At 39.5% G+C, this 24,810-nt stretch overlaps 1 protein-coding gene across 5 annotated transcripts in view; it reads left to right on the top strand.

Annotated features, from left to right (window-relative positions):
* Positions 1–24,810, top strand: part of STXBP4 (syntaxin binding protein 4) — a 131,565-nt gene that overhangs the window by 22,910 nt on the left and 83,845 nt on the right. For 3 of the 5 annotated variants that reach the window (XM_025199178.1, XM_025199177.1, XM_025199179.1), the window contains 12 exons: positions 1,031–1,163; positions 2,418–2,550; positions 6,373–6,479; positions 6,831–7,017; positions 8,521–8,598; positions 9,383–9,508; positions 11,350–11,428; positions 17,252–17,346; positions 19,573–19,669; positions 20,518–20,630; positions 21,424–21,513; positions 22,862–22,927. In XM_025199178.1, coding sequence (XP_025054963.1) covers positions 1,031–1,163; positions 2,418–2,550; positions 6,373–6,479; positions 6,831–7,017; positions 8,521–8,598; positions 9,383–9,508; positions 11,350–11,428; positions 17,252–17,346; positions 19,573–19,669; positions 20,518–20,630; positions 21,424–21,513; positions 22,862–22,927 — 1,304 coding nt within the window. The remainder of the gene's footprint in view (positions 1–1,030; positions 1,164–2,417; positions 2,551–6,372; positions 6,480–6,830; positions 7,018–8,520; positions 8,599–9,382; positions 9,509–11,349; positions 11,429–17,251; positions 17,347–19,572; positions 19,670–20,517; positions 20,631–21,423; positions 21,514–22,861; positions 22,928–24,810) is intronic. The other 2 variants (XM_025199180.1, XM_014518071.2) reach the window with 2 other exon arrangements.

Genomic DNA, 24,810 nt, shown 5'->3' on the forward strand with positions numbered 1-24,810 from the left:
ATGAGGATAATGCCACCTTCCTCAAGGGCATTTTATTAATTATTTGTACAATGTTTTGACATTTTCAGATAAAAGGTGGGTAAAACATGCAGAGGATGAATCTGTGCTTAAGGTACTGTAGCTTTGTGCACATACCTGATAGGGTGCTTGCACTGATAAGGATGCCCTATATACTGGATCAATTTGTCCCCTTAAGGGTGTATAACAGATGATTTTGACACATTTTATGTGAAGGGCTCTTGCTTTACAATCCAGTGGGTGATGTGTGTTTCTGAAAACCAAGTGCTTGGCGGCTGGGTAGCCCTGCACTTTAAGTTTTCCTTGAACCTTGTTTTATCAGTTTGACAAAAGCTTTTAATCTCCTTTCCAAGACTGGAAAGAAGGGGCTGGGAAATTGAGGTGATGGGACTGGAAAGCTATAGTTAAACACTTGAAGCTATTACTTTGAGAGGGTGAGGTGCAGGGTAAATCCAGTGTTTCAAGAAAGGATTATTTTCAGTAGCTGATCTAATGTTCTATCTGCTCTCACCCCTAGCATTTTACTGCTCTCTGATTTGTTAAATCAAGTTCAGGCATTGTAAGATATGAGCAGCCCTGGGTGCTAACCGCCATCCCAGCAGCCAGAAAGAGGTGGGGGTTCCCATTTGCCAGAAGGGTGGGTAAGCACACTGTCCACCTACCGTGTGGCCTCCTACAGGTTGCCGTGATTGCAGGGCCTTCAGTGTGCAGCAGTCTTGTGGCAGATATTGGACAGAAAACTGCAAAATTAATTCCAAATCATAGCATTTAATCTTTGCTATGATAATGCACAATAAAAGAATTGGTCATAATGATGCCATTAGGCAGAACTAGAGCTATGCCTTAAAGTTCCTGAGAATAAACCTCTTCCTGGCATGTAAGCAGTTCCACTGGACTATTTGCAATGGCAAAGCTTGCAAGATTTGTTTCTGCAGGCCACTGAAATCCTGTGCTGTCCTCAAATGAGATTTTTATTTCTCTTTTCCCTCTGCCTTTCTTCTTTTCTTTTAAGTGAAATCTGCTGACAGCCTTTCTTCAGCATCATCTTCAAGGTCCCAGAGTCCTCAGCTGGCACAAGCAAAGGATACTGCCACCAGCCACAATGGAAGTATCTCTGTCATAGACGCATCCCTTCACCTCGCAAAGTAATTTCTAAAAGTGACTGTCGCTCTCTTGTACAAGCTGCCTTTCTCTGAAGTATATATATTCAGTCACGTCTGAAGGTTTTGTGTATGGTGCCTTAAAAGGACGCAGACAGATAAAGAGAATTTTCAGAACCATGCTGCTAGTAACACTGCTGACTGTTAAAATGGAAGGAAGTTTTATAACCAAGTCTTTTTTTTTTTTTTGTAGTTTGTTTACCTTTGGCCTTTAACTCAGCTTGAATGGTGAAATGAGGCTGATTTGGGGTTGTGTGTGTTTCTCCAACTGACTTGTTGGTTGAGAGTCACCTGTGCCAGCACGCTGCCCCAGTGAGTGGCTACAAACAGCACAGGAGGCACCTGAGGTTTCAGTCCAATACAGAATCACGTATTAAAACTTGAAAAAGCAGTAGGTCTAGAAAGAACAAACATAAAGATATTTTGGTCCTTGTTCACGTGAAGTTACTAGAAGCTGAGTGTAGTAGCTGGCCCAGAATTTGAGAGACGGACATATTTAAAAGTCAGGATACATTTATTAGTTCATTCAGCTTTGAAAATTCTGGCCAATTTATCCTAGGTTGAACTATGAGTCATTGGCAAAACCAAGTATAGAAACACGTAATCTTGGTTCCCCACCCTCCTCTAGCAAATAGACAGTTCTGTGCAATCTCCAACTTTTTTAACTAATTTAATCTTCCACTCTTTATAAACAACTTCCCACATGCTTGTTTTGAACTAAGGTGGTTGAAATATAGGCTTGCAATGTTCCGGGAACAGTAAAAATACCACAGCAAATATTTGGAAAGAAAATGGAATGACTGCAAACCAAAACAGCCCTGCAGTTAGATTTATGCAAAATGCATTTACTTAAAAGCACTTAAGAAAGTTGATACTTGAAACTTTCTTGCCATGCAGATTTTTATGATTATTTTCACATTTCCAGAGAGCTGGTTGTGTACAAAATGCTAGCTGAGTACTGCACACTGCTTGAGTTCTAGCAGTGTGTATATCACGGTCTCAATTCTTATATGTAACTTGCCTTTCAGTTTGTAATTGCTAAAGCAATAACAGAAAAAATAATTTGTATTAAATAGAATGTGGACTGTATCAGTCTTCTAATTAAATATCAGCCATTTCTTTGAGACTATATGTACGTCGTGGGTCTTCATTGGTTTTTGGACTCTGGAGATTATGGAACTGACCTCTTAATGCTAATTTTCATTTTTCTTTTTCTGTGCCTTTTTTTTTGCCCCATAGTGACAGTGCATTTCAGATTATCACTGTTTCCAAGGGAACAGGCCTAGGCTTGAATATTGTGGGAGGAATTAACAGAAATGAAGGGCCCTTGGTGTATATTCAAGAAGTTATTCCTGGAGGTGACTGCCATAAGGTAGGGAGTCTAATGTCCTTTTCTATTCATATTTCCTCCCTTCATTTAGTACCAACTTCAGCACTGCAGATGTTCTACAACAACAATGTTAAGTTACTTTGACTTGCAAGAACTAGGACATGTTGTTTTCCTTGACACCGCTAGACACTGGGACAGTGTCTCCAGTGGAAAATTTTCTCAAGGGTCAAACCTTTCCTGTATTAAACTATCCTGTAAGGAGCATGAGTCAAGTAGGCTCTTTACTCATTTTCTTCTAGCATGTCCATGTAGGTGTCCAAAGCAACAGAAGCAAGCTAAGGAAGGATTTCAGTTATTCTGGCTGGTACATGCTACAGCTGGCCCAGGGTTAAGATTTGGACTTGTTGGTCAGGTAGCCCCAGGCCTGGCTTAATGTTGAGGCCATTTCATGCTCATGAGCCTAGCCAGGTAGCATATGTCACACCAGCTGAGGGCAGACACGGAACTTTTCAAAAGAGCATAATGGAGCCTGATACAAGCTTCCAATTTTTGCTCATCTTTTCCTGTGCACTGAGTCATTTTGTAACAACAGAGTGGTCCTCCTGAGAACTGCTGTATCGTAGCCATAGTATTTCAGTGCAGCCATTAACAAATTAAGGTATGAGGTAGATAAGGATAGTATAATCCTAAAGTATGAGGTAGATAAAGAATAAGAATCATTATTCTCCTCTTACCCATGAAGAACATAAAAGACAGTGGAGTCAAATTATACACTCCTGCACAGTCCCACAAGCCTGTGGCAGAGCAGGGTATTGCATCCAGGCATCTTGAGGCCATGTCAGTTTTTCTGGCCCCCTGAAAGATCAGGCTTCTTCAGGCTGAGCTGAACTTGGACAAATACAGTCTAAAAGCAGATGTTCAGAAAGGTAAGAAGAAAGACTTTTGCAACTTATCCTCTTTTGCGCCCCAAATTATCGATTAAATATGATCCTGGTGGTTTTGGCCTCTACATGCTTGCTTTAGCCTGCAAAGCAAGAACACTAATTGTGCTTACAGTGATTTTCCAATGTCTGCCTGTGTTTACATGTGACCACAATTTAGTATGTGCACAAAAGGAGGGTAAGTTAAATTCAAGGCGCGGAAAGAAAGAAAATTACAGAGCCACTGTAGGACTACTTCTCTATAGATAGTAGGAATTTTCTCTCTTATTTTGTTTGATTATATTCTGCCTTCCAAATACATTTTATCTGCCCCGTTGTAGTTTAGTGCCTGTTCTTTCTCTTTATCAGTGACCCAGTAATATTTCTAATAAGAACACTGATATTAATATTATAGCATACATCTGTCACAAGCATATGTAAATCCTTATGGATTTGTAATCTCTGTATTTAAAGTATGCTGTTTGCTATGTCTGCCATTGGAGGGCAGCATTGTAGCTAATATTTCTGAGGAAGCTGTTTTTCCTCTGTGGTCAAAGACAAACAGTTAACAGCAAGAAAATATGATAATTTTTTTATAAAAGCCTGAAGTCCAAGCAACTATTATGTAAACACATGCATTTTATGATCACAAAACTGTATCTTTGTAGTCCTAGGCCAAAAGATTTATATTTACTAATGATAGCACTTATAAATGTATTTTAGGGACTTTTTGTGAAATATGCAAGCTGATTACAGAGAGAGAATTTTAATGTTCATATCTTCCAAATTTTCTCATCTGGTAACTTTTTTTTATTCCGAATGTATCCAGGAACAAAAAAATGTTTAATATGTGCGCGTGTTTATGCTCCGTTTACTGTTGGAATACGGTAATTTCAAAATCAACAGCTTTTTAATAATTAAAATAAGCCAATAATCTGGGTTTTCAGTTACGTGTAACAGACTTCTTTTAAGGCCCTTTTCACAGCCAGACGATAGCCAAGAGAACTTAGTCTTAATGAGGAATCAAGCATGGGATGTTTAAAGCCTCGCCTTATCACTATCTGAAACAGAAATGTGATACAGACTTATTTTTGCAGAATGTTTCAGAGCAGGCTGCACTGAGTAATTCAACCAGAGCACAAACCAGTGTTCTCCTAAAATTCTTTTAGATAGATGATAAAAATGTGAAATGTGATTAAAAACTCTACTAGCCGCAGAGGATGTGAAAATCTGTCTTCCCTCGTTCAGATGAGTTTGTCTCAAGAGTGCCTGAAAAGTCCCTTTTGTAGCCATGGAGGTCAATTTCTTCACATATAAATTAATCCAACTCGGGGCTGGATTAATGGGTACAGAGGCTTCCCTTAGTCACATGGGTCAGTGTTCGTTGCTGGAAAAACGTCGATCTGCAGTTTATTTTTATATTAAAAAAATAAGCATTTGGGTCCAAATTCATTCTATTGACATCTTCCAGAGCTTTTTGCCTCAGTGAAGCATATTCAGCTGGATTATACCAGAAATGAAAAGGCCCCTATTTTCCCTCCACAGTGTCTAAATGTTTTTTATTTTAAAAATGTTAAATGCTATCAGCAGCTCCGGTGCACTTCATAGATTCTGTCACTCCATTGCCAAAATCCTTGTTCTGGTATTCAAGCCATTGTTTTTCTGATGTATTAAAAGTCATCATTGTATTGTATCTTTCACTGGGGACCCACAACTTCTTCCACACCGTTGAAGGAGCCTGCCAGAGCGGAAGCCCCCTGAGATGTTACTGGAACTCTAAGGGGGGAAAGGATCTACCCAAAATGAAAAAAGTGATATAAGTGGGGGCTAATCCTAGTACGTTATAAACAAAGTTGTAAGCAACCAAATGGACTACAGCAGGGGTGGCCAATGTGTGGCATACATGCCACAAGTGGCGTGGGCAGCCTCTGCATCTGGCACATGGCAGATGGAGAAGGAACAAAGAGCATAAGACAGATAGGGCAGGGGGCAGAAAGTGGAGCAGCAGATCAAACAAGGGAAGGCAATTGAAGTGGCACTTAGGGAGGACATGGAGCTTAATTTGTGGCACACCAGCAAAAAGATTGGACCCAGCTGGACTACAGTGTTGGACAATCACGTTGGTCCATGCAGAAGCTCAAAAGCACATTAAACTGTTGTGGTTTGAAAATTCTTCCAGCTTTCTCTTCAGGAACATGCATACATAAAATGCCATACTTGGTTGTTTTTTTTTTCCTTTACATTTTATTTATTAACTAATCCAAATTACAAAATAGCAAATTTAGTATTTAAAAATACATCTAGTCCCCAAGGTAGACAAAAAGACGGATATTTATCTTCCATCAGTAGTGCTCCCTTCACCCAAGCCAGTTTCCACAAAGGCAAGTCTTGTGTTCTTTTCTTTTTCTTTCAGTCTCTGATAGCTCCTTTACATTTCATAGTTGATGTGTTTCTTCACCTGTATCTGTAATCTGCTTAATAATTCACCTCCTCTTGGTCATGTAACTACGGGGTGGTACTTAGGCCAGCAACCACAGACATTGCCTCTGTAGAGAAATAGTCAAAATCACAGCGGGGGCTGATTGCGCTACTGTGATCAGTACCGCAACAGCCAGCACTGTCCTGAGCATCACATGGCTGCCCAGGCCACATCGCTGCCCAATTATGCCTCAGCCTCCTCTTTTTCATCAGAACTCTACATAATGCAAGGCATACCATCTTCTACCATCTATGCTTTCAGATTTTGAATTCATTTCACATATGCACTTTAACAGTTAGCTCATTGAATTTGCACTCTTCTTTTGTATTCAGAAAAGTTTCTCGAAGTTTCTGAGTGGAATGCAAAAGAAAACTCTTTTTCAGCTATTCCAAGGATTTCCACCAGATGTCTGAGTAAGCACCTTTTTGTACTTGGTTGTTTTTTTTTTTTATTGATATTTATTAGGATGGACGATTGAAACCTGGAGACCAGCTTGTATCAATAAACAAGGAGTCGATGATTGGTGTCTCCCATGAAGAGGCAAAAAGTATAATCAGCAGAACAAAGCCAAAGTAAGTATAGTGTTATAGCAAAATCTTGCAAGTGACGTGTACAACAATATTTTCTTTCCACATAGGCATGAAGTTTTTTAACAAAAGTGTTTGTTGTAAGAAGACACATTGTTGCCTCTGAAATATTAAATGCAAATTTTATATATTGTAAAAATGCTTAAATGTATGACCTTTAACCATTTTGGTTACAAAATATACTTATCTGATGCCAGTCAAGTGAGGGGAAAAATGTATTTGTCCAAAATAAAATACTAACCCATGAAATGTGGGCCAGTAGCTTTTTCTAAGACTGACATTTCATGTTACTCAGTGTCTCTTGGTTAACAGATGTAAAACATTTTTCAAATTTAGATCAGAATCTGCTTGGGAAATCGCTTTCATCAGACAAAAGACTGTTCCCAGTCACTTGGAACATGCACAACGCCCTTCTAGTTTCTTGACATCTTCTGGTGCATATGGACAGCAACAAAATCCAACATTTAATCTTCTTACATCTCCTAATGAGAACTTTGCTTCTAAGATGACCCCTTCCAGTGCTGTGAGTATACTTTTAACTTCTGTTAAGACAAGCCAAGTAAATGAGTATTTTTCAGAGTTAAAAAAAATCCTGAACCTTTGTTACATACTTTAGTATCAGATTAATTTCATTCAATTACCATTCTAGTAAGAAAATAATTGGACCTTTTCTAACAACATGAACTTCCTCAGGATATTGCAGACTTTCTGGGGTGTGTACAAAATCTGGTTAATGGAATGAGAGTATTAACTGAAGCATAGACTGACTGGGGATTGTACCATTCAGCTAAATCTTATCTAGTGATTTGAGTTTTATATTTCAGGGATGGAGGAAGTTTTCAGTACTAAGCAGGGAATACAGGAGTAAATGTATTGCTCTGCCACCATTGTAATGACACCTTCCTTAAGAATGAGACTATTGTTTCTGCCTACCCTTTCCCTTATTTCATAAAGTACACTGATTCTTGCTAAGTTATTTTTAGAGGTGCACAGATACATTGGTCTATATTATATTGACACCGACAAAAGGAAAACTGACATTATCGGCAGTCGGCTTTTTTTGGCTGATGCGGCCGATAATGTCGCTGATAAATGCCATGTGTGCACATGCAGCCAAAGAAATCACGCAGCCAGCTTGGCAGTTTGGAGAACAGCATTCAGCTGGTAAGTCTATTGGGGTGGAGGGGAGGGAAGGGAAGGGGTGTGGGGGAGGCAGATCAAGGCCTGCACGGTGAAGGAAGGAGTGGGGCAGGGGCAGACACTGCCCAGTTGGGGTGGGGCATGGGACAGAGCTGCAAGCGGCTCGTCCAAGGTGTCTGGGGGTGGCTCAGGGCAGGCATAGGCCCATGTGTCCCCCAAATCTGTGCATAGGGTGAAGGTGGGCTGCTGCTGCAGGCTGAGCCTGGGAGCAGCACCAGGCTCTTCCCAGTGGAGGGGTTGGGTTGGGGCTGCACTTGGGCTGGGCAGTTTTGGGACTGGGGCTATGGGGTAGGTCCCCATAGCCCCGCCTTCCAGTGCTGCTGCCTCCCCAAGTGCTGCCCCAGCCCAAACACACCCCACCAGGAAGAGCTCGGCTCCACAGTGGCATCCCAGCCTCACCCTGCGCACAGATCCAGGGGTCACATACCCACTATGCCTGCCCCGGGGGTGCACACAGCAGCAGGATCAGGCCCTCCCTCCCCGTGCCCCCCAGACAAGTTGCTCGCAGCTCCGCCCTGTGCACCGCCCTGGGTGGGCAGTGCCTGCCCCAGCCCTACTCCCTCCCTCCCCATGAGGGCCTCGATCTGCCCCTCCCCCCCGTGCCCGTTCCCTCCCCTCCGCCACTTCACCCCAACAGACTTACCAGCTGGATGCTGCTCTTCAAGCTGCCAGGCTGCATAGCAGCAATCAGATCGGTATCGGCCGATATGGCTTGTTAATAATCAGCCATTGGTATCAACCCAAAAAATCTTTATCGGTGCACCCCTAGGTATTTTTACATCTTTGTATGATCTCATTCTATTTCATCTTTATATTATTGCTATAGCTGAACTTTTATATCTCAAACTGCTATCTAAAAAAAGAAAAGAAGGACTTCATTATAAAGCAGAGGCTGCTAGAAAAGGTACTTGTCTTTGGATTTTGGTTTGCCTATATTTTGAGACCACAGCAATGGATTTTTCAGGACTCTCCTACATAAGAACATTATTACATACTATTGAATTGTCCATCAAGAATGACGGGGGGGGGGGGGGGCGGGGCCACCCCCCCCCCCCCCCCCCAATGCCGCCACCTCCCAGAAGCGTGTTGGGGGGGGTGGGAAGCTTGCCCCTCTGTCCCTCTCTGCCAGCACCCCATGCCGCTGTCATTGCCGCCTCCAAGGAGCAGGGCCGGGGGGGAAGCACGAGGCTAGCAGCGCTGGCCTGGCCCCCCCGCTCCATCCCCGCCATCAAGACAGCACATTGGCCACCTCCTGTCCGTAATGCTGTTGGATCACTCTGATGGCTTGTTTCAGTAACCAATCAGCGTGCTCCAAGAAAGTTATAGACAGACAGACAGATGGACTGAGCCCTTTATTATATTGCTACTTATTGCTGTAGCATGAAGACCTACTTCCAGCTAAGAGTAAAAACTGGGAATTTAACAAAGACACCTACACTTGGTGAAATTAGAGAACACTTCTTTTTGTCAGGGCTAACATCAAAATGAGAAATAAGTTCCTTTTGTCCCAGCCACACAAGTCAGATAAAAACTCAACCTAATGAAGCTGTCTTAAACCTAGTATGTCTCATTAGGCTCAAGCTCAGGGGGCTTTTATGGAAGAGACTTCTGCCACTAGTCATCAAGTATTTAACTCTGGTAGTTGGGAGAGGAGTAGAGTCTCATCTGACCATAGCCTTCTGCACCAGGGTCTGGGTTTGAACCTGAAGACACAAGGACATTTGGCAGCCTTTTTCCCTCTGCATTTCAAGTCTTGTCATCCCTGGGGCATCAGCTTCCTGAGACTATTTACTTTAGCTGCACAGGATGTTGTGGTACATGAAACATCTGTATAGTGTACTAGGCTGTGGTTGCAAGCTAACTTCTGTTATTGGATGCATCTTTTCCATGTGAAATGTGTTTCTCTCCCTTGTTTTTCAAGACTGTTGATGAGTTTCTTCAATTAAAAAAGTCCTTTAATAACTTTAAAAAATTTTAATGCCTTTAGATAATAAAAGAGTTTCCTTAGAGCGGGAGTAGTACCAAATTCAAAATTATAGATTTATATCCCCTCTTACACTTGAGCAAACCAGCAAACCTTGTTTTAATTAACATTACAGATTTTTAGTGCAAAGGAACGATTTTGGAATATGATGTTGTGAAAGCTTTGTAGACTAAAAGAAACTTGAGTATTGGAGAATTTCCACATGTTTTCAATTTTTTAAAAATATATTTGATTTATGGCCCATTTTACAGCTGAAGAAAATAATCTCTTTGAACAAGTAAGAGGATAAAGTTCCCTTTGGAACTAAGTCAACAGAAGTTCTTATTTGTTCATATTCAAAATCCACCTAGATATCCCTTCTCAGAGAGAACCGCTAGGACTTGCACTTTTTTGGTGCTTATTTGGATAGCGGTTCTGCATGTAATACACCTAAAAGAATAGCAGATATTAACATTTTTATTACATAGCTTAACTATAATGCTAAGTTAGCGTATGATAAAGGCACTGCCAGAGTGACTGTGCAATACAGAGCCTTTTAACTGTTGATTAGCAAACCAAATCCAGCCAAGTGCTATTTAATGGATGTTCAGCAGTTATACCTAAGTGACTTTGGTGGCTTCATTCAAGTTCCCAGTTCCATATAACATCAACATTATTAACTGGTGACCATCCTGGCAGAGGGGCAAAAGAATGGATATAGAGCATGAAGAATGAACTCTAGGAGTATTGGTGTATAGGCAGGTTTATCACAAGCTAAATTGTGATGTGAACTTAGTTAATTGCCTGTGTGTACACACTTCTACCCCCATGGTAAACATGAGATAACTCCCCTCATTTTCACCAAAGGGCAAGCAATATTGCATTTATCTTGGATAAGAATGTACATGTAAGTTATTATGGAGTAGCTAAGTTCATGCGGTATCTAATTTTGCAGTAAGTTGTCCATATAGCTGTACTTTGAGGATGTTCTTTCCATAACAGGGTTGGAAAACATTGTGTTGAGGAAGCTTGTAGCGTCACTGACAGCCCTGGAGAACATATGAAGTTGGTTTTACACCTTTTCCCAGCACTGAAATTCAGATGCAGTAAACATGATGAGACAAGCCCTGTGAAATAAACAGAGCCTGTGACTCAGTGGAAGCAGAAGTTTTCTAGTATGCTACATGGTGTACAGTATTCGCCACCCTCTTAAATATGCTAACAAACGGGCCTCTCTGGTTTTAATAAAATGCTTAATTCAAACCTCTGTTTCAGTCCTCATCAGTAATCATCTCTAATAAGCTTTATAATAAAATGGCTCAGTTAAAGGCTTCCTGTTAAAATGTCTGCACTGTTAAATTCGCATGCATTTTCTGAAATGAAAAGTGACGCTTTCAAGTGATAAACCAATCTTTAGCAGGTGCTTCTCAAACAGGGCATGCTTATACTGATACTTTTTAAAAAATAATTCCAGAGAGCAGTTACTTTCTAGTACCTGGGCACAGTGGGTCTAATGCATATATTTGTGAATTTTGAATGTAATTTTTTTTGGCTTCAACGTTTCCTCAATATTGATTTAATTTATCCAGCCATCTCTCTTTTTATTTTTAATTAAGATTAACATGTGTTTCTAGTCTGGTGTTTAACCTACTTTAGAAAATGACATTTCATAACTTGTGATCTCTTTCTTAGACAAAAACTGGATTCAAGAAGAGAGAGCAATCTCCAATTATTTCTGAAGACAGCAGCTCTACTGATGTGTCTGCTACTGGTAAATGCTTATTTTAATTCATTTTTCCTCTTTTTTACAATTACCCTTCCACAGAAAGAAGTACATAATGTGACTTAATAGGCTTTAAAGAAAGGTATCTAGGCCATTTATCACTACCGAGTAAAACTAGGATGAATGCATTATCCAATAACCCCTGTCAAATATAAGTTATGTTGGACATTTTTTTTGCACAAATAGTTTAAACTAAACAAAGATGAATGATTATAACATTTGCTGTAGAGCTATAGTAATCAATAGACTCCATTGAAACCAGTTAATGAAAACTCAGTTATAAATCAAGATTAGGTTGCCATAGAAACAGTGCTTTCTCAGTTTGCTGAAATACCATAGAGGTATTCTGCAGGGCAACATATCATAGGGACAAAAGTGAATGTTAACGGGGCTTTCATGTTGTTCAGTTATACACAAGGGCTACATTAAAGTAAAAAATGATGATGAAATGTTATGTATGTATTTGGTAGCTATAATGTTAAAACAAAAATTATAATTATATTGTTCATATCCCTAGAGAGAGTTTTTGGAACTGATGACACTTTTAATTCACAAGAAGCAAAAAAGTAAATGCCTACTAAAATATTTCATTACAGCTGAACATTTATTCTCTGTACTGCTGTGCAGAATGTCTTTTTGACCATCGTTAAGTAGGGACCAGGAAAGATCTGCCTTTTCAATGGATCAGTCCACATTCACAAGTTCCAGATTTGATTTATTGAAGGAAGGATAAACATAGGACCAGATTCATCTACTGACATTATTTAAGTTGTATCAGCGATTAATTACCCTAATTCCTGTACTTCCCCTGCCAGGAAAAACAAGCTCATCCTCATGGGTGACTTCAACGCAGGAGTTGGGTGAGACTCTGAACTCTGGAGTGGCACCATTGGGAGAGAGGGGTTGTGGAAAGTCAACTCCAGTGGTATCCACCTCCTTAGTAAATGTGCAGAGCATGACTTGCTCATCAGGAATACTGTTAGACCCCGACTCCATGCAGCGCGCAACAGCTAGGGAGACAATGGTTCAATCGTTCATGGATCCTGTTACTTGTTAGCCAGAGCAAGCAGGGAGCAAACACCAGCACACATTGTTCGCAACTTTATTCAGAATGGAGACCGCTTCAGACAAGGGTCCCTCACAGACGCACAGCCTGTGCATCAGGGAACCTGCACTGAACATTAGTTCTTTACACGTTTTATATACCTTGATTCATGCTTATTAACATTCATTCCACCTCATCCCTCTTCATGTTTCACCCATTTCGCTTCCCATTTCAAGCTCTGCCTCTGTTTACTGTTTGCTTCATTAGCATGATATTGCCTATGCATTTCATTCATTTACATGCCTCTGCTAAGAGTGCATGCATAAGTCTTTGACCTCCGCCTTCTCCCGGTCAGTTGTGGTTTCTTGCTGGTTCTTTCTGGTTTCTTGCTGACTTCAGCATCATCTCCAAGGCCGTACATCTGTTTGTCCCCTAACGATAGCCGTTGGTCTGTATCCTATTTTTACACAACACATTATGCACTTTGCACCCTATCTTTTGTTAGGAATCCATTTACTTAAGCATTAGCAAAGTTAGTTTTAATATGTCATACTGCCTTGTGACCAGCAACTTTTGCTGAGACACAGATAAAAGCCTTTATTCAGCTGCAAGTCCAGTGCTCCCCAAGATCCAAATTCTGTCACCCTAACAAATACCATCTTCAGACAGAGTGACAAATATAAAACCACTTGGAAACATCCATGTTCCAATCACTGGCACCTTCTTGACTATATTATTGTCAGAACCCTTGATCTTACCGATGTCCATATCACCCGAGTCCTGAGAAGTACAGATGACTCTGGAAGGACCGCAGTTTGGTCAGTTTAATCATGGCCATGCAGCTTGCACCACAACACCGTAAACCACCAAAAGGAGTGCAGAAGAGATTTAACATCAAAGCACTCCGAGACCAAGCTAGATGCAAGGCTTTTCAGTAACACCTTACTGGGAGGCTCTCTGACCTACCTGATGACATCAGGGACATCCAGGAGGAGCTTAAGAATGTTATTCACAAGGAATGTGCTGAATCATTTGGATACTCTATTTACCCTCACCAAGATTGGTTTGAGAAGAATAAGGAGGAGATCCTAGCACTGATCGATCAGAAGAGGGCTGCGTTCTGCATTTGGCAAAATGAACCAGCAAAAATGAGAGGCTTACCACCGGCTCAGAGCTGTAGTTCAGAGGAGGCTACGGGCCATCAAGAACCAGTGGTGGCAAGCAAAGGCCACGGAGATCTAGAGTTTCACTGACCAGCATGACATGAGAAGCTTTTTTCAAGCAATAAAAGCCATCCACGGGCTGCGTTCCAATGGCCCAACCCACTTATAATCCCAGGATGGCTCCACCCTTCTCACAGACAGTGTATCCATCCCAATGGACAAATGCTGGAAGGAGCACTTCAAGACCCTACTCAACCATGAATCTGAGGTCTCAGCTGCCACCAATTGAGTCCATCCCTCAACATCCAGGTCACTCACCCGTGAACTCCTTCGTCCTGGAATTGGGGCTGAGTATCAAATGGATGGTCAGGCTTTCAACCTGCAGCACCTTTACAGCAAAATGAGTTGCTAAGATTGGCATCGCCAGCCTTCAGTGTGCTGATGGCTGTTATCCTTGCACACACTGAGACTGATCTGCAGTCCACCCTTAACCTTTTCTTAGGTGCCTGTCACAGCCTGGGACTCTCCCTTAACATTGGGAAGACCAAGGTGCTCCATCAGCCTGCCCCAGCACAAACTGCCCCCTTACCTCTGCAAATTACCGTTGGTGGAGAACCCCTGGAAAGCATTTCCCATACCTTGGCAGTCACCTCTCCCAGTCAGTCAGTCTTGATGTAGGAATCAAACAGGATTCTCTGTGCCAGTGTAACCTTTGGAAAGCTGCTTCACCGTGTCTTTGCTGACCGAGTTCTGCAGATGGAAACTAAGATCCTGGTCTACAATGCAGTGGTTATCCGCACGCTACAGCCCACTTCAAAGAGAACCATCTTGCTTAGGAAGTGAAGAAATGGCAGAGGAGAAAGGAAGGCACCACTTGTCAAACCTATGGAAAACTTGTTAGAGCACAGATTGGGCTCCTCAGTCACGTTAAAACAGACCAGTAATCCCCCCCTCGGCAGACATCATCCTCATATCAAGGGATAGCTGATGATGACCCTAATTCCAAATGAAAAGTCTTGTAACTGAGAGCTTGATCAATTTTGCATAAGTTGAAACATTCCCTCAAGAATTAGCTGGCTGATTATGAGCTTCTTAAAGCAGAGAGGTTATAATATTTCATGTAGCTTGAATTAAGTCATCAGACACTTTGCACACTGACTGCAAAAAAACCCAGCAAATTAGATATTACAAGACAAAGGCTACTCTGACCTATAGTACAGAGCTATTCATTTGATTAAAAGGATAGAGGACTTGGAAGCTGAATGTCTGTTGCTTCCTTTTTCAACACAAGGTGTTTTTAAATAAATGTTCTATATAAGTGGAGGACAGTAGCATAGCACTTCATGAGAAAGAAAATACCACCCTTCCCTCTCTGGTCAAACATGTCGTGTGTTTTCTCTCTTTAGACTGCAGTTAAAGATTTAGGATGCTGTTGGTATAAGCACCCTGGGGATTATCCCACGTAAATCCAAGTACTATGATAAAAATGCAGTTGAGTTACAGTTGGACTTGGGTTATAAGAAGTAATTATGGGCCTTGACGGTCTATGCTGAACACATCCTAGACTCTCAGCTGGTGAAGATTGAATGAATTTATTACATTTAATCAGTTCAGTTACTAAATCTCTGTTTTATAGCAGCTGAGTTTTGGGTCTTGACTCTGAAAGTTTGTTCCTACGATGTTGCCACAAAACATCAGTTTGTCAAGAACAGTGTTAGTGGAAAATTTCCACGGGTGGTTTTTAAACATCACAGTTTATCATCAGAAATAAACTAGATAAGAATAAAGGCTGTACAAACTGTTAATAGTCTGGGGGAGGAGAAAGATTTGTAATCCCTGTACTGTCTCCAGACTTTCCCTCTTCCTATTCTAACAACAAGCCGTTGATCAAAACCACTTCTTTCACACACCTTATCTTCACCTATTATGTGAGACAACTAAAACTGCTTTTTGATCAAGAGTAATTGTGATTTACAACAAAAGCAACGTAATTTTGAACGGCGCTTATAAGAGACGAGCACAAAGCCGAAAGACCCAGTAGTTCTGTGAACTCAGTATCCACACGCAGACCTCAGTGCAGTCATGCTGTTGTAATCAACTGAGGTTCTAGGCACATACTGATAACATGAACTAGTTTGAGCTTGGAAACAGATGCTTTGTGAAGGAAGAATTTGTGTTTTGAATACCTTTCCTGATTTACATGGTGTGTACCTTCTTGTCGATAACTGTCCACCCCACCTTCCTTCTGCAAAACTCAGCCAGTAGGTTTTTTTTATTCTATTTTTAAATGAGGTGTTAATGCCTCTAAAGTCTTAAAGAAGCTGTAAGGTCACTACCATGCTTATAGTCCATGTTCAGAGTCTTCTAAAGGTGACCTCTCTTTTCTCCAACAGAGGTGTTTCTCCAGTAGGAAAAGCTACTGTTGATTTCCACCCCGTCCTCTCTAAGTATATTCCCAGCAAAAAAAAATAGTTGGTGGCTGTGGTAGATATATTATGTGTTCTTGGGAATGCTTATAATTTTTAACATAATTTCCTCCCGGTATTTATAATTCATAAATATTGGAAAGTAAACAGGTGCATCCAGTGCCGTACCTAGACTCCTGGTGGCTCCAGGCAAACTTTTAGTATTGGGATCCCCTTCGCCAGAGATAATGATAATAATAATCAGACTTGTTGCAAAAGTCTTTATCACATCTGTGGTATCAGCATCTTTAAATAGTTCGTTCTCAATTGATAACATATGTATAATACAAAAACTTTTTTTTTTTTCAATTGTAATTTTTTTTTCATTTTTGGGCCTCCTTTCTGTCCAGGCCCCGGGTGGCCACCTGGTTCGCCCATGCCTGTGTCCAGGTCTGGGTGCATCACTGTGTACTGACACATCTTTTTAAAATTATGCAAAGCAGTTAATGCACCTGGTGGAAAGGAGGGTTGGGGGGCATGTAGTTGTGCCTGTAGGCCACAGTAGGTTGGAATTTCCCATTCCTTGGAGCCATATGGGATTCTACATCTAAAAATCCTTAATTCGGCTCTGCCTCTCAGTGGCAAAAAAACATCCCTTCTGGTGACAATGCTTCCTAGTTGAACATTAGGACCAAATAGTTCCTTACATTTCACACTTCAAGATCACTGATTATACAAAGGTTTAAAAAATGAGGCTCAGCTTTGAGGGTCTTTATCTGAATACACGTGTGTGTTCCCCTCCTCCCTCCAGAATCACTCTCTTCTTTTATAGAAACATAGACCAAGTCTTGCATGTATAAGCTGTGTAATTCTATCATGTCTTATTTGATCTTCTCAGTTTAAATAATGCCTGTTTTCTCTCCTTTAATTATGCCCCATGTTTATAATAATCTTCTCTTACATTTTGATGCATAAATTGTAAAATGGTTAAACGAGGTCCATATTTACTATTTTTGGGAATGAACAGCTTACCAATCTACTTCTCACATTTAAAAAAGTCATACTCAGCATTAGAGTTTATTCGGGTGATCAGGTGATTAGTTGGAATTATTTTGAACAGCAGGACTTCAAAACACATCCTTCAGAAGGAAGAGTTACAATTAAATTGCCAATTAACACACAACCTGTTGTCTCCTAGCTGTTGCCCCCAACCAGGCAGATGATTATGGACTGCAAGGAAAGAAGATTTCTGTAAACCCTACTGTTCGTCTCAAAGTGGAAAAGCTGGAGATGGTAAATATCTTGTCTTTTGCCTTTTACCCAGTAAGTAGAGCATATGAAACACAAAAAGAAAATGTCAAGCTTGAGTACAGCCTGAGTAGGTAGACAAGAAATTATTATTTTCCATTTGGATAGTACGTTCATTCTTTATAGCCATATCTGACTTGACATACTGGGCAAATGGCTTTTTGGGTTGGTCCACTTAACCATTAACTACATCCTTTGCTGGATGTTGGAAAAGCATTGTTTAAGAATATGATATTCAGGAAAAGGGATTCCACTCATTCTTACCTTGTGACAGGTAGGTCACAAGTGGACTCGGGAACAAAATTTTGGCCAACAAAAATTAAGAATACAGACGAGCATTTTAAATCTGACATAAAACTAGGTACTGAGGTTAAGTAAAGTGTCAAGGGATCATAAATGGAAAAAAAATAATGTAAACAAAACCACCCTACAGAAAAATCTTCAACAAAAGAAAAAAAGGGAAAAAAGAACAGAAAATAAGGAGCTAAAATGTACAACAGAAATACTAAAATAGCCACAAGGGTGTGGCTATAGCAAGAGTGAGAGAGAATGAAAGAAGATAAAAATACAAGCTTAGAAAGAAGTAATATTCTAGCAAAGGATCATTTGGGAATAAGAAGAAATGCAAATCGAGAGCAATGATCAAGGAAATGAGATTCACAGAAGTACTGTGGAAGGATAGATCGTGTATATAACTTTTTTGGAAACGTGCAGTATACATTTAAATAGCTGAGTTAAATAAATGGGTTTATTTGCCATAACACACAGTTTAGTCTGGTTTTTCTTTTTTCTTCATTCCTGCACTTCAATTTGGAAAAGGGATATAACAAATAGGCATGTTTCTGCTAACATTTCAGTTGGTCTTTTGGTGTTGCTAACAAGGAAAAAAATATAAACGAGAGAGTAAAAGATAAAAGGAGAGCTTTCAAAATAACAGAAAGATCTTCTAAATACACTTTGCACTATAGGAAAGTTCAATATAGCCATTCCACCTTGTGGGAAACTGCAGTATGGGAATCTGTTAGGATTATTTACCAGCTGGAAGTGACTTAAAGGAAATGTGACTATACAATAAACCTGGTTTTGTGTGATCACCCAGGACATCAGCAAAAATCCATAGCCAAATTACCAAAGAGATATGGGAAGAATCTGTTGCATGTCTTTTCTAGAACAAAATTGTTCCTAATTTTACACTTACTTTCATCTAATTTAAATGGCCCAACTAATGGAGCTTCATGGAGGTCATAGGTAATTTAAGCCTCGGACTGGCAAAGCATCAATAAACATTCTTAACTTTGAATACAAAAGTTGTCTTGTAGATGTACTTATAGTCAAGTGCCTTCATAGATGCCTTAAGCTGTGGTCTTTGAAATGCAGAAACACTAACGACAAGTTTTAACTTAGCCAAAAAAAAGGAAGTGAAAGCAAACACTAATACTTGGCTTGAAATAATTATTTGGGCACAATGTAGAAGTTCAGAATTGGGATTTTGTATAGAAACATCTCACTATACTGAGACATCACTTTAATAATCCATTGACGTAGACTTTTAAAGTGGGATATCAGGAGCACTGGAGTTTTTGTACAGCCTTACAAATTATAAGGAACTACTTAGAGCAAATAATTTGAGCAAGGATGGGAGACTTATTCCATACCTATAAGGAGGAACATTATTGGGGAATTGATGCTTCTTTTCCTTTATTAGTCTAATGTCATTAAACTTACTTCAGATTTTTAATATTTCTCAGACCTTAATATTTCTCAGGCCTTGTGCTGACAGTTTGTCTAAATCTCTCCCAACCGTGCAGTTAGTCCAGTAAAAGATGTAAGTCATTGCCCTTCAGATTCAAGTCACTTTATAAATTAGAGGGTAAGCATTCAGATAAGCTGATAATGAGCGCAGTTTAAATACGTTGGTAGATTTGGTCTTGGTGTTAGATCAGGCCTAAATATTGTCAGAACAAAATATGCCAGCCGTAGAAATATTATGCCACGCCACAAACAGTGTGTAATAATAAAGACAGTTTTCAGTGAGGAATAACTTTTCATCTGTCTCATTTAGCTTGTATGCAATAATTATTAAAAAACAGGGGGCCCCCAAAACTAGAACTTCTGTTTCTAAGTGGTAATGAAAAGGCTTTCTTGTCTATTTAAGGTAAAGTCTCGTATTCCGTTTTTCTTCCTCCTCCGTATACCCCTTTTTTCTTCTAGGCACTGAATTACCTTGGGATTCAGCCCACAGCTGAACAGCATCGAGCCCTAAGGCACCAACTACAGAAAGATTCTAATGGGACAGTATCTTTTGGAGGTAATCATTTGCAGAGTACCCTGAAAACAAGTGTAGCAGAGAAACACACAGCGGATAATACCCATTTGTATATTTTTCATTATATATCCTTCCCATCAGTATGCATTACTATGGTAATGAAAAGCAATTCTCTGAAGCCAGGCAGATGCTGATTCCACTATGTAATAATAAACTTGCAATTTTGGACTAGTGAACTGTAGTGGAAATCACATTTCTCCTAAGCAGCCTTGGCTCAGTAGACATTAAGTGCGCTTTCCACTTTTTCCTACAAATACATTTTCAACTGTGCACTGAAAATAGTTCATTTTACTTAAAGTGTGAGTTTTTTTACTTGAAGTCTGAGGTTTTTTTCCAAATGGAAATGGTTTGTCTTTAAGAAATCATGACTTTCTTTTAAGCAGAAAAATGCGAAGCATCTGCTTTATAATGGATTGATTTGTGTAAGTATGTAATAAAACTAATTCTGGACAATATTTAATGCATTATGGTCTTCTGAAAAATAACTGTAAGATTAAATTTTTTTGGTGGTGGTATTTGCTATCAGCCAAGGTATAACAAACCTCTGGAGTTAGCCACTTTTCTTGTTTAAATCTCTCTTTAATATTCAAGTGTCTTCCAAGTGCGTATTTAAATAAAAATGTGAGTATTCACACCTGCATAAAGGGCAACAGGCCTCAGCACTGAGTACGGAATAGCCATGTCAGTGTTCATTAAGCCTGTCAGCCCTGCACCTTCCACAAATAGCACACTCATTTGTTTTAAGTCATTGCAAGCATTTGCAAAATAAAGAGAAAAACTGACTTCAGTGAAATAGGTGCTGCAGACTACAGTAACTATACGTGTTTTAGATTTTGTTCAGGTTGCGAGAAATCTGTTCTGTTTGCAACCGGAGGAAGCAGGTGGTGGCCAAAACCCCATCGCATTCGGGCCCAGTGAAGTCATCAGTTTATTAGACTCACAGGTAAAGTGTATGTTGGTACGTGCTAGCATTTAACTCTCCAGAAGAGTATATTAACAAAGCTGAATTTACTCAAGCCTATTCCAGTTCTTGAAATACACTGTCTTATTGTTTTCTTTTAAAATAACTTTAGTTCCTAAGAATCCATTTTAGTTTGCAGGAAGCAATTCACAAAAAATATATTGTGCATTGGTATGTGTGTGGATAACAACATTTTACTGAGGTTCCTTAAAGGAGCAACTGAATGCTACCAACTCTGTTAGTAATAGAAAATTACGTGGCAGAATAATTTGAATTAGCTTTTTTCCAAGAGACAGTATTTAAGGATGGCAGCCAAAGTAGGAAATTGGTTACCAAGTAATATGGAAGGTAGTTTAATTCTTTAACCTAGGTAAAATGAGAAGCAGGATATGTCTACTGGTACTGTTTTCTCAGCCATGTTTGTTGTGTAATTTTTCTTAATAATCTGCTATAACCAACAAAGTTATTCTGTTGTAAGAAAATCTTGTGATTTTTTTCTTTTAAAACATATATGGCTTACTCCAGTACTTTTCAGACCTTTTGTATAGTTTGACGTTAAACGTTTTGGCTTTGGCTTTCTTAAAATATTGACGTATTCTGAAAACCTAGATGTTGTTTTTATCAAATTTTGTGCGTCTCAAAAAAGTTCTCTATCAGTTTTGCCTGTGATTCTCTCTTAACCAGGAGTCTTGTTTAAGAGATTAAACATTTTGAGAAATGCAGTTCATCTAGTATCATTGTCTAACTTGCCAACTTCTTTCACATTTTAATACAGTTTGTATCCTGTGATTCTGTGGAAGTGGATGATATGGAAAGACTTAAAAATGAAAGAAACGACGCTTTAAAAGAAATAACTAAACTGAAGGTAATATTGAATTTGGATTATTCTAAACAGAACACAAATAATTCATTCAAGGAAATATGGTATATAATCTTTTTTGAACATTCATGGAGCTTAAAAAGAAACAGTATCAGTACAAGTGAAGACAGTATTCAAGGACATCTGAAAAGCATGTGTTTACAATACGTTTCTGCAAAAATTGACCTTTGTTCACTGTGCTGTTTGCCATTCACTTTCTAGCCTGATTATCAAGGGAAATGAGACTAGAAACATTTAATGGAGCTATACTGTGTATGCGTAATTTGATCTGTCTAGGAATTTATACAGCCCCAATAACCACAATATCTGAGCGCCTTTTAGTATTTTTCTACAGAACTAGAGACTGAAGTAATCTATCCTCGAAACAAATTCATTTTTATTGTAGATATTACAGAATACACAGTATGTCACCTAAAGCAACAGGCATATCTAATTGCTATCTAACAGGAACATCTGCAATGTCCTCCTAACCACCTCATTTTGTCACTTCTTTTTGATTAGTTTAAGTAAGCCTCTGCTTATGGAAAGTGCCTGATTGATGGTCCAAAATGTCCTGGTGCTATATGTAATGTAGCCCTCCAGTGCACCTTAACCTTGTTTATCACAATCCTTTGCTAGGCTTGAAAAAAATGGATCAGTCTCTTTGCTGAACCTCCTAATTTCAAAGATTATTTTGATAAAGACAACAAAAGGTAGGAACAAAGTGAACCACTAATCCATTTCACATAGCCACAGAAATTAATTTGAAAAATTAAATGAGATATTTTTTTTAAATCCACAGTTCCCAGCCAATACAACAAATTAGATTGTGCTTTCTAACATGTATATAACATCATGCAAAACTATCAAAATGTCTTTCTGCTTACTCTGCTACATACAGAAAATTAAAACAATAAAGTTGCATGAAATTGCAGTGGAATATGTATTAAATAAGCGTGCATAGGCATAATTTACAACAAAAGGAAAATAAAAAGCTAAATGAAGGAGAAAAGAATTAAACTTTCGGTAGAAATTTAAGATTTAGTCTCATCCCTGGCTTTGCAAAGTTTGGCAAAAATGAGCATTGTTCCTAATACATAGCACATGTCTGTATTCCATGGGTTGCAGTTTTTGGGGATCTACTGATAGACATGTTTTGTTGCTAAAAAGCATAGCAGTAGTGGAAGAGTAAGTCAGGGCAGTAAGTGAAAAAGAGCTGTGAGCTGATACAGGCTTAGGTCCTCACAATTCTGATGGAGTTAAGATTTTCAACGCATTACTAAGGGCCTGGAATCGGACATTAAAAGAAGCATTGCACACTAAGTAATTGTCTATTTATTGTCTTTGTTAACAGGAACAATTGTCTGAATCTTTAAGTGTACAGAAACAGTTAACAGAGGAGCTACAGACTGTCAAACAGGTACATAGTTGCTGTTTTAAAATATAATTCTGTAGGTTTTTTCTTGTAAACTTGGGCGAGGGAGAGGGGAAAGAAAGGAAGGAGGGCAGAGAATGAAGGGCTGGCTTGGTGTACTTTATGGGGCTGTTTCCCTACTCTGTTACTACAGTTTGTCTTACCTTCACATAAAACTACTGCAGTGAGGTAGAAAATGAGGCTTTGTAGAGATGCAACTATTTTTGCCTTGGCAAAAGAGAAATGTTGGTGCAGCATGTCATCCATTATTGCTCATAACTATTGAGCAGCTCGTTCCTGGAACATTATGCTTATTAGTAACCCTCTCCATTTCCTATCTGCTGATTTTTTTTTTTTTTTTTTTTTTTAATACCCTAATCAAGATTAAAATATAACTTAAAGTACAGTTAGAGTCAGAAAAGTGTCTTTAATAATTTCATTGATGAATTCCAGATTTATGTCCTTTCTGTAACTTATCTCTGAGGAAGGTCCTTTTATGTCCATGAACTTATTTAACATCTCCTACAGTTATAAAAGATGTCATTACAGAAATATTGTTTCTCACCCAAGATATAGTCAGTTTACAAGCCATTTGAAATTTCTTTAGCTGTGTAAATATCCAAACTGGAGTCTGACATCTAGCTATATTCTGATGCTGACTGTCCATCACTAGCAGAAATAAAAATTTTGCTATGGAAACTTAGCTAGCAGTCTTGCCCTTGATGACGAGCAAAGCAAAAAAGAGCCCTCCTTGATAATTACATTGATTCTTCCATCCTGAGTAATGGCAGGGTTTTCTTTTTCCATAAAGTAAGATACGCCTCAAAGCACAGTTGGAGGAGATAAGTTGAATAAAGAGGTTCTGTGCTTCATTTTTTTCTGGGTGTAACTGTTTTTCAAGTGATCTTGCTATTTCTAGCTAATTCCATACAAATAAAAATGTGAACAAGTATTTGTATTGTAGTAGAAAAACATGATGTCTGAACTTGCTTTTGATAAAGATTTATTTGACATTTCTCAGAAAAAAGAAGTATGCTTCTATATATTTGGGTTTGTGTAAGAATAAAATAAAGTGAATTTAAGTATTTCTCACTGCCGTCATGTCACTGCTTCTGATTTCCTGGGATGAGAATGGGACTTTCAGTAAACTTTTTCATGTCTCCTAAGATAGGATTTCATATTTATACAGGTTTCCCTCTCTTTATGTGGGTTTTTTATGTTCAGAGTCGCTCTTACGCGATTAACCTCTTTATACCAAAAATGTGTTATATGCGAGGTACATTCACTCATGTGATTGGTGTGGTGGAAGCCCACAGTCAGCTGCTTTGTGCAGTGCATTGTGGGAGTGACGCCATAGGCAAAGGAAGAAGAAATTATTTGGGGGGAAGGCTGAGCTGGGTGGTGGTGCCCAGGCTGGGCTGCAGCGTCAGCCCCTGCAGCCTGGCCCAGTCCGGCTCCATCAGTGCAGCACCCCAGGAGCTGAGCACTGTGAAGCCCCCCAGGAGCAGCGCCCATGACCACTGCTCAGGGTAGCTGGTGTCTGTGCTTCTGGAGCTACAGCTGCCCCAGAAGTGGTACGGTGCCACGTCAGTACAGTCGAGGGGGTCAGTACAGTTGAGGTCTTGGAATATACCCCTATTTGTTACATGGTAAAGTGGGTTCCCTTTATGCAAATTAAAGTGGGTCCCCTTTATACAAATTATGCAGTTTTATGCACAGAGTTATGCACAGTTTTCCAGGAATGCATGTACCGCTTAAAGCGAGGGAAACCTGTACATCTATACATACTGTTCCCATAGAGAATTTTCTTTATGCAAGTTCTCTTATTAAAATAAATTATATACAATCACATCATGAATGTATATAGATTTTTCCAACCATATGACCAA

This window comes from Alligator sinensis, unplaced genomic scaffold (genome assembly GCF_000455745.1).
Source record: "Alligator sinensis unplaced genomic scaffold, ASM45574v1 scaffold876_1, whole genome shotgun sequence".
Lineage (NCBI taxonomy): Eukaryota > Metazoa > Chordata > Crocodylia > Alligatoridae > Alligator > Alligator sinensis.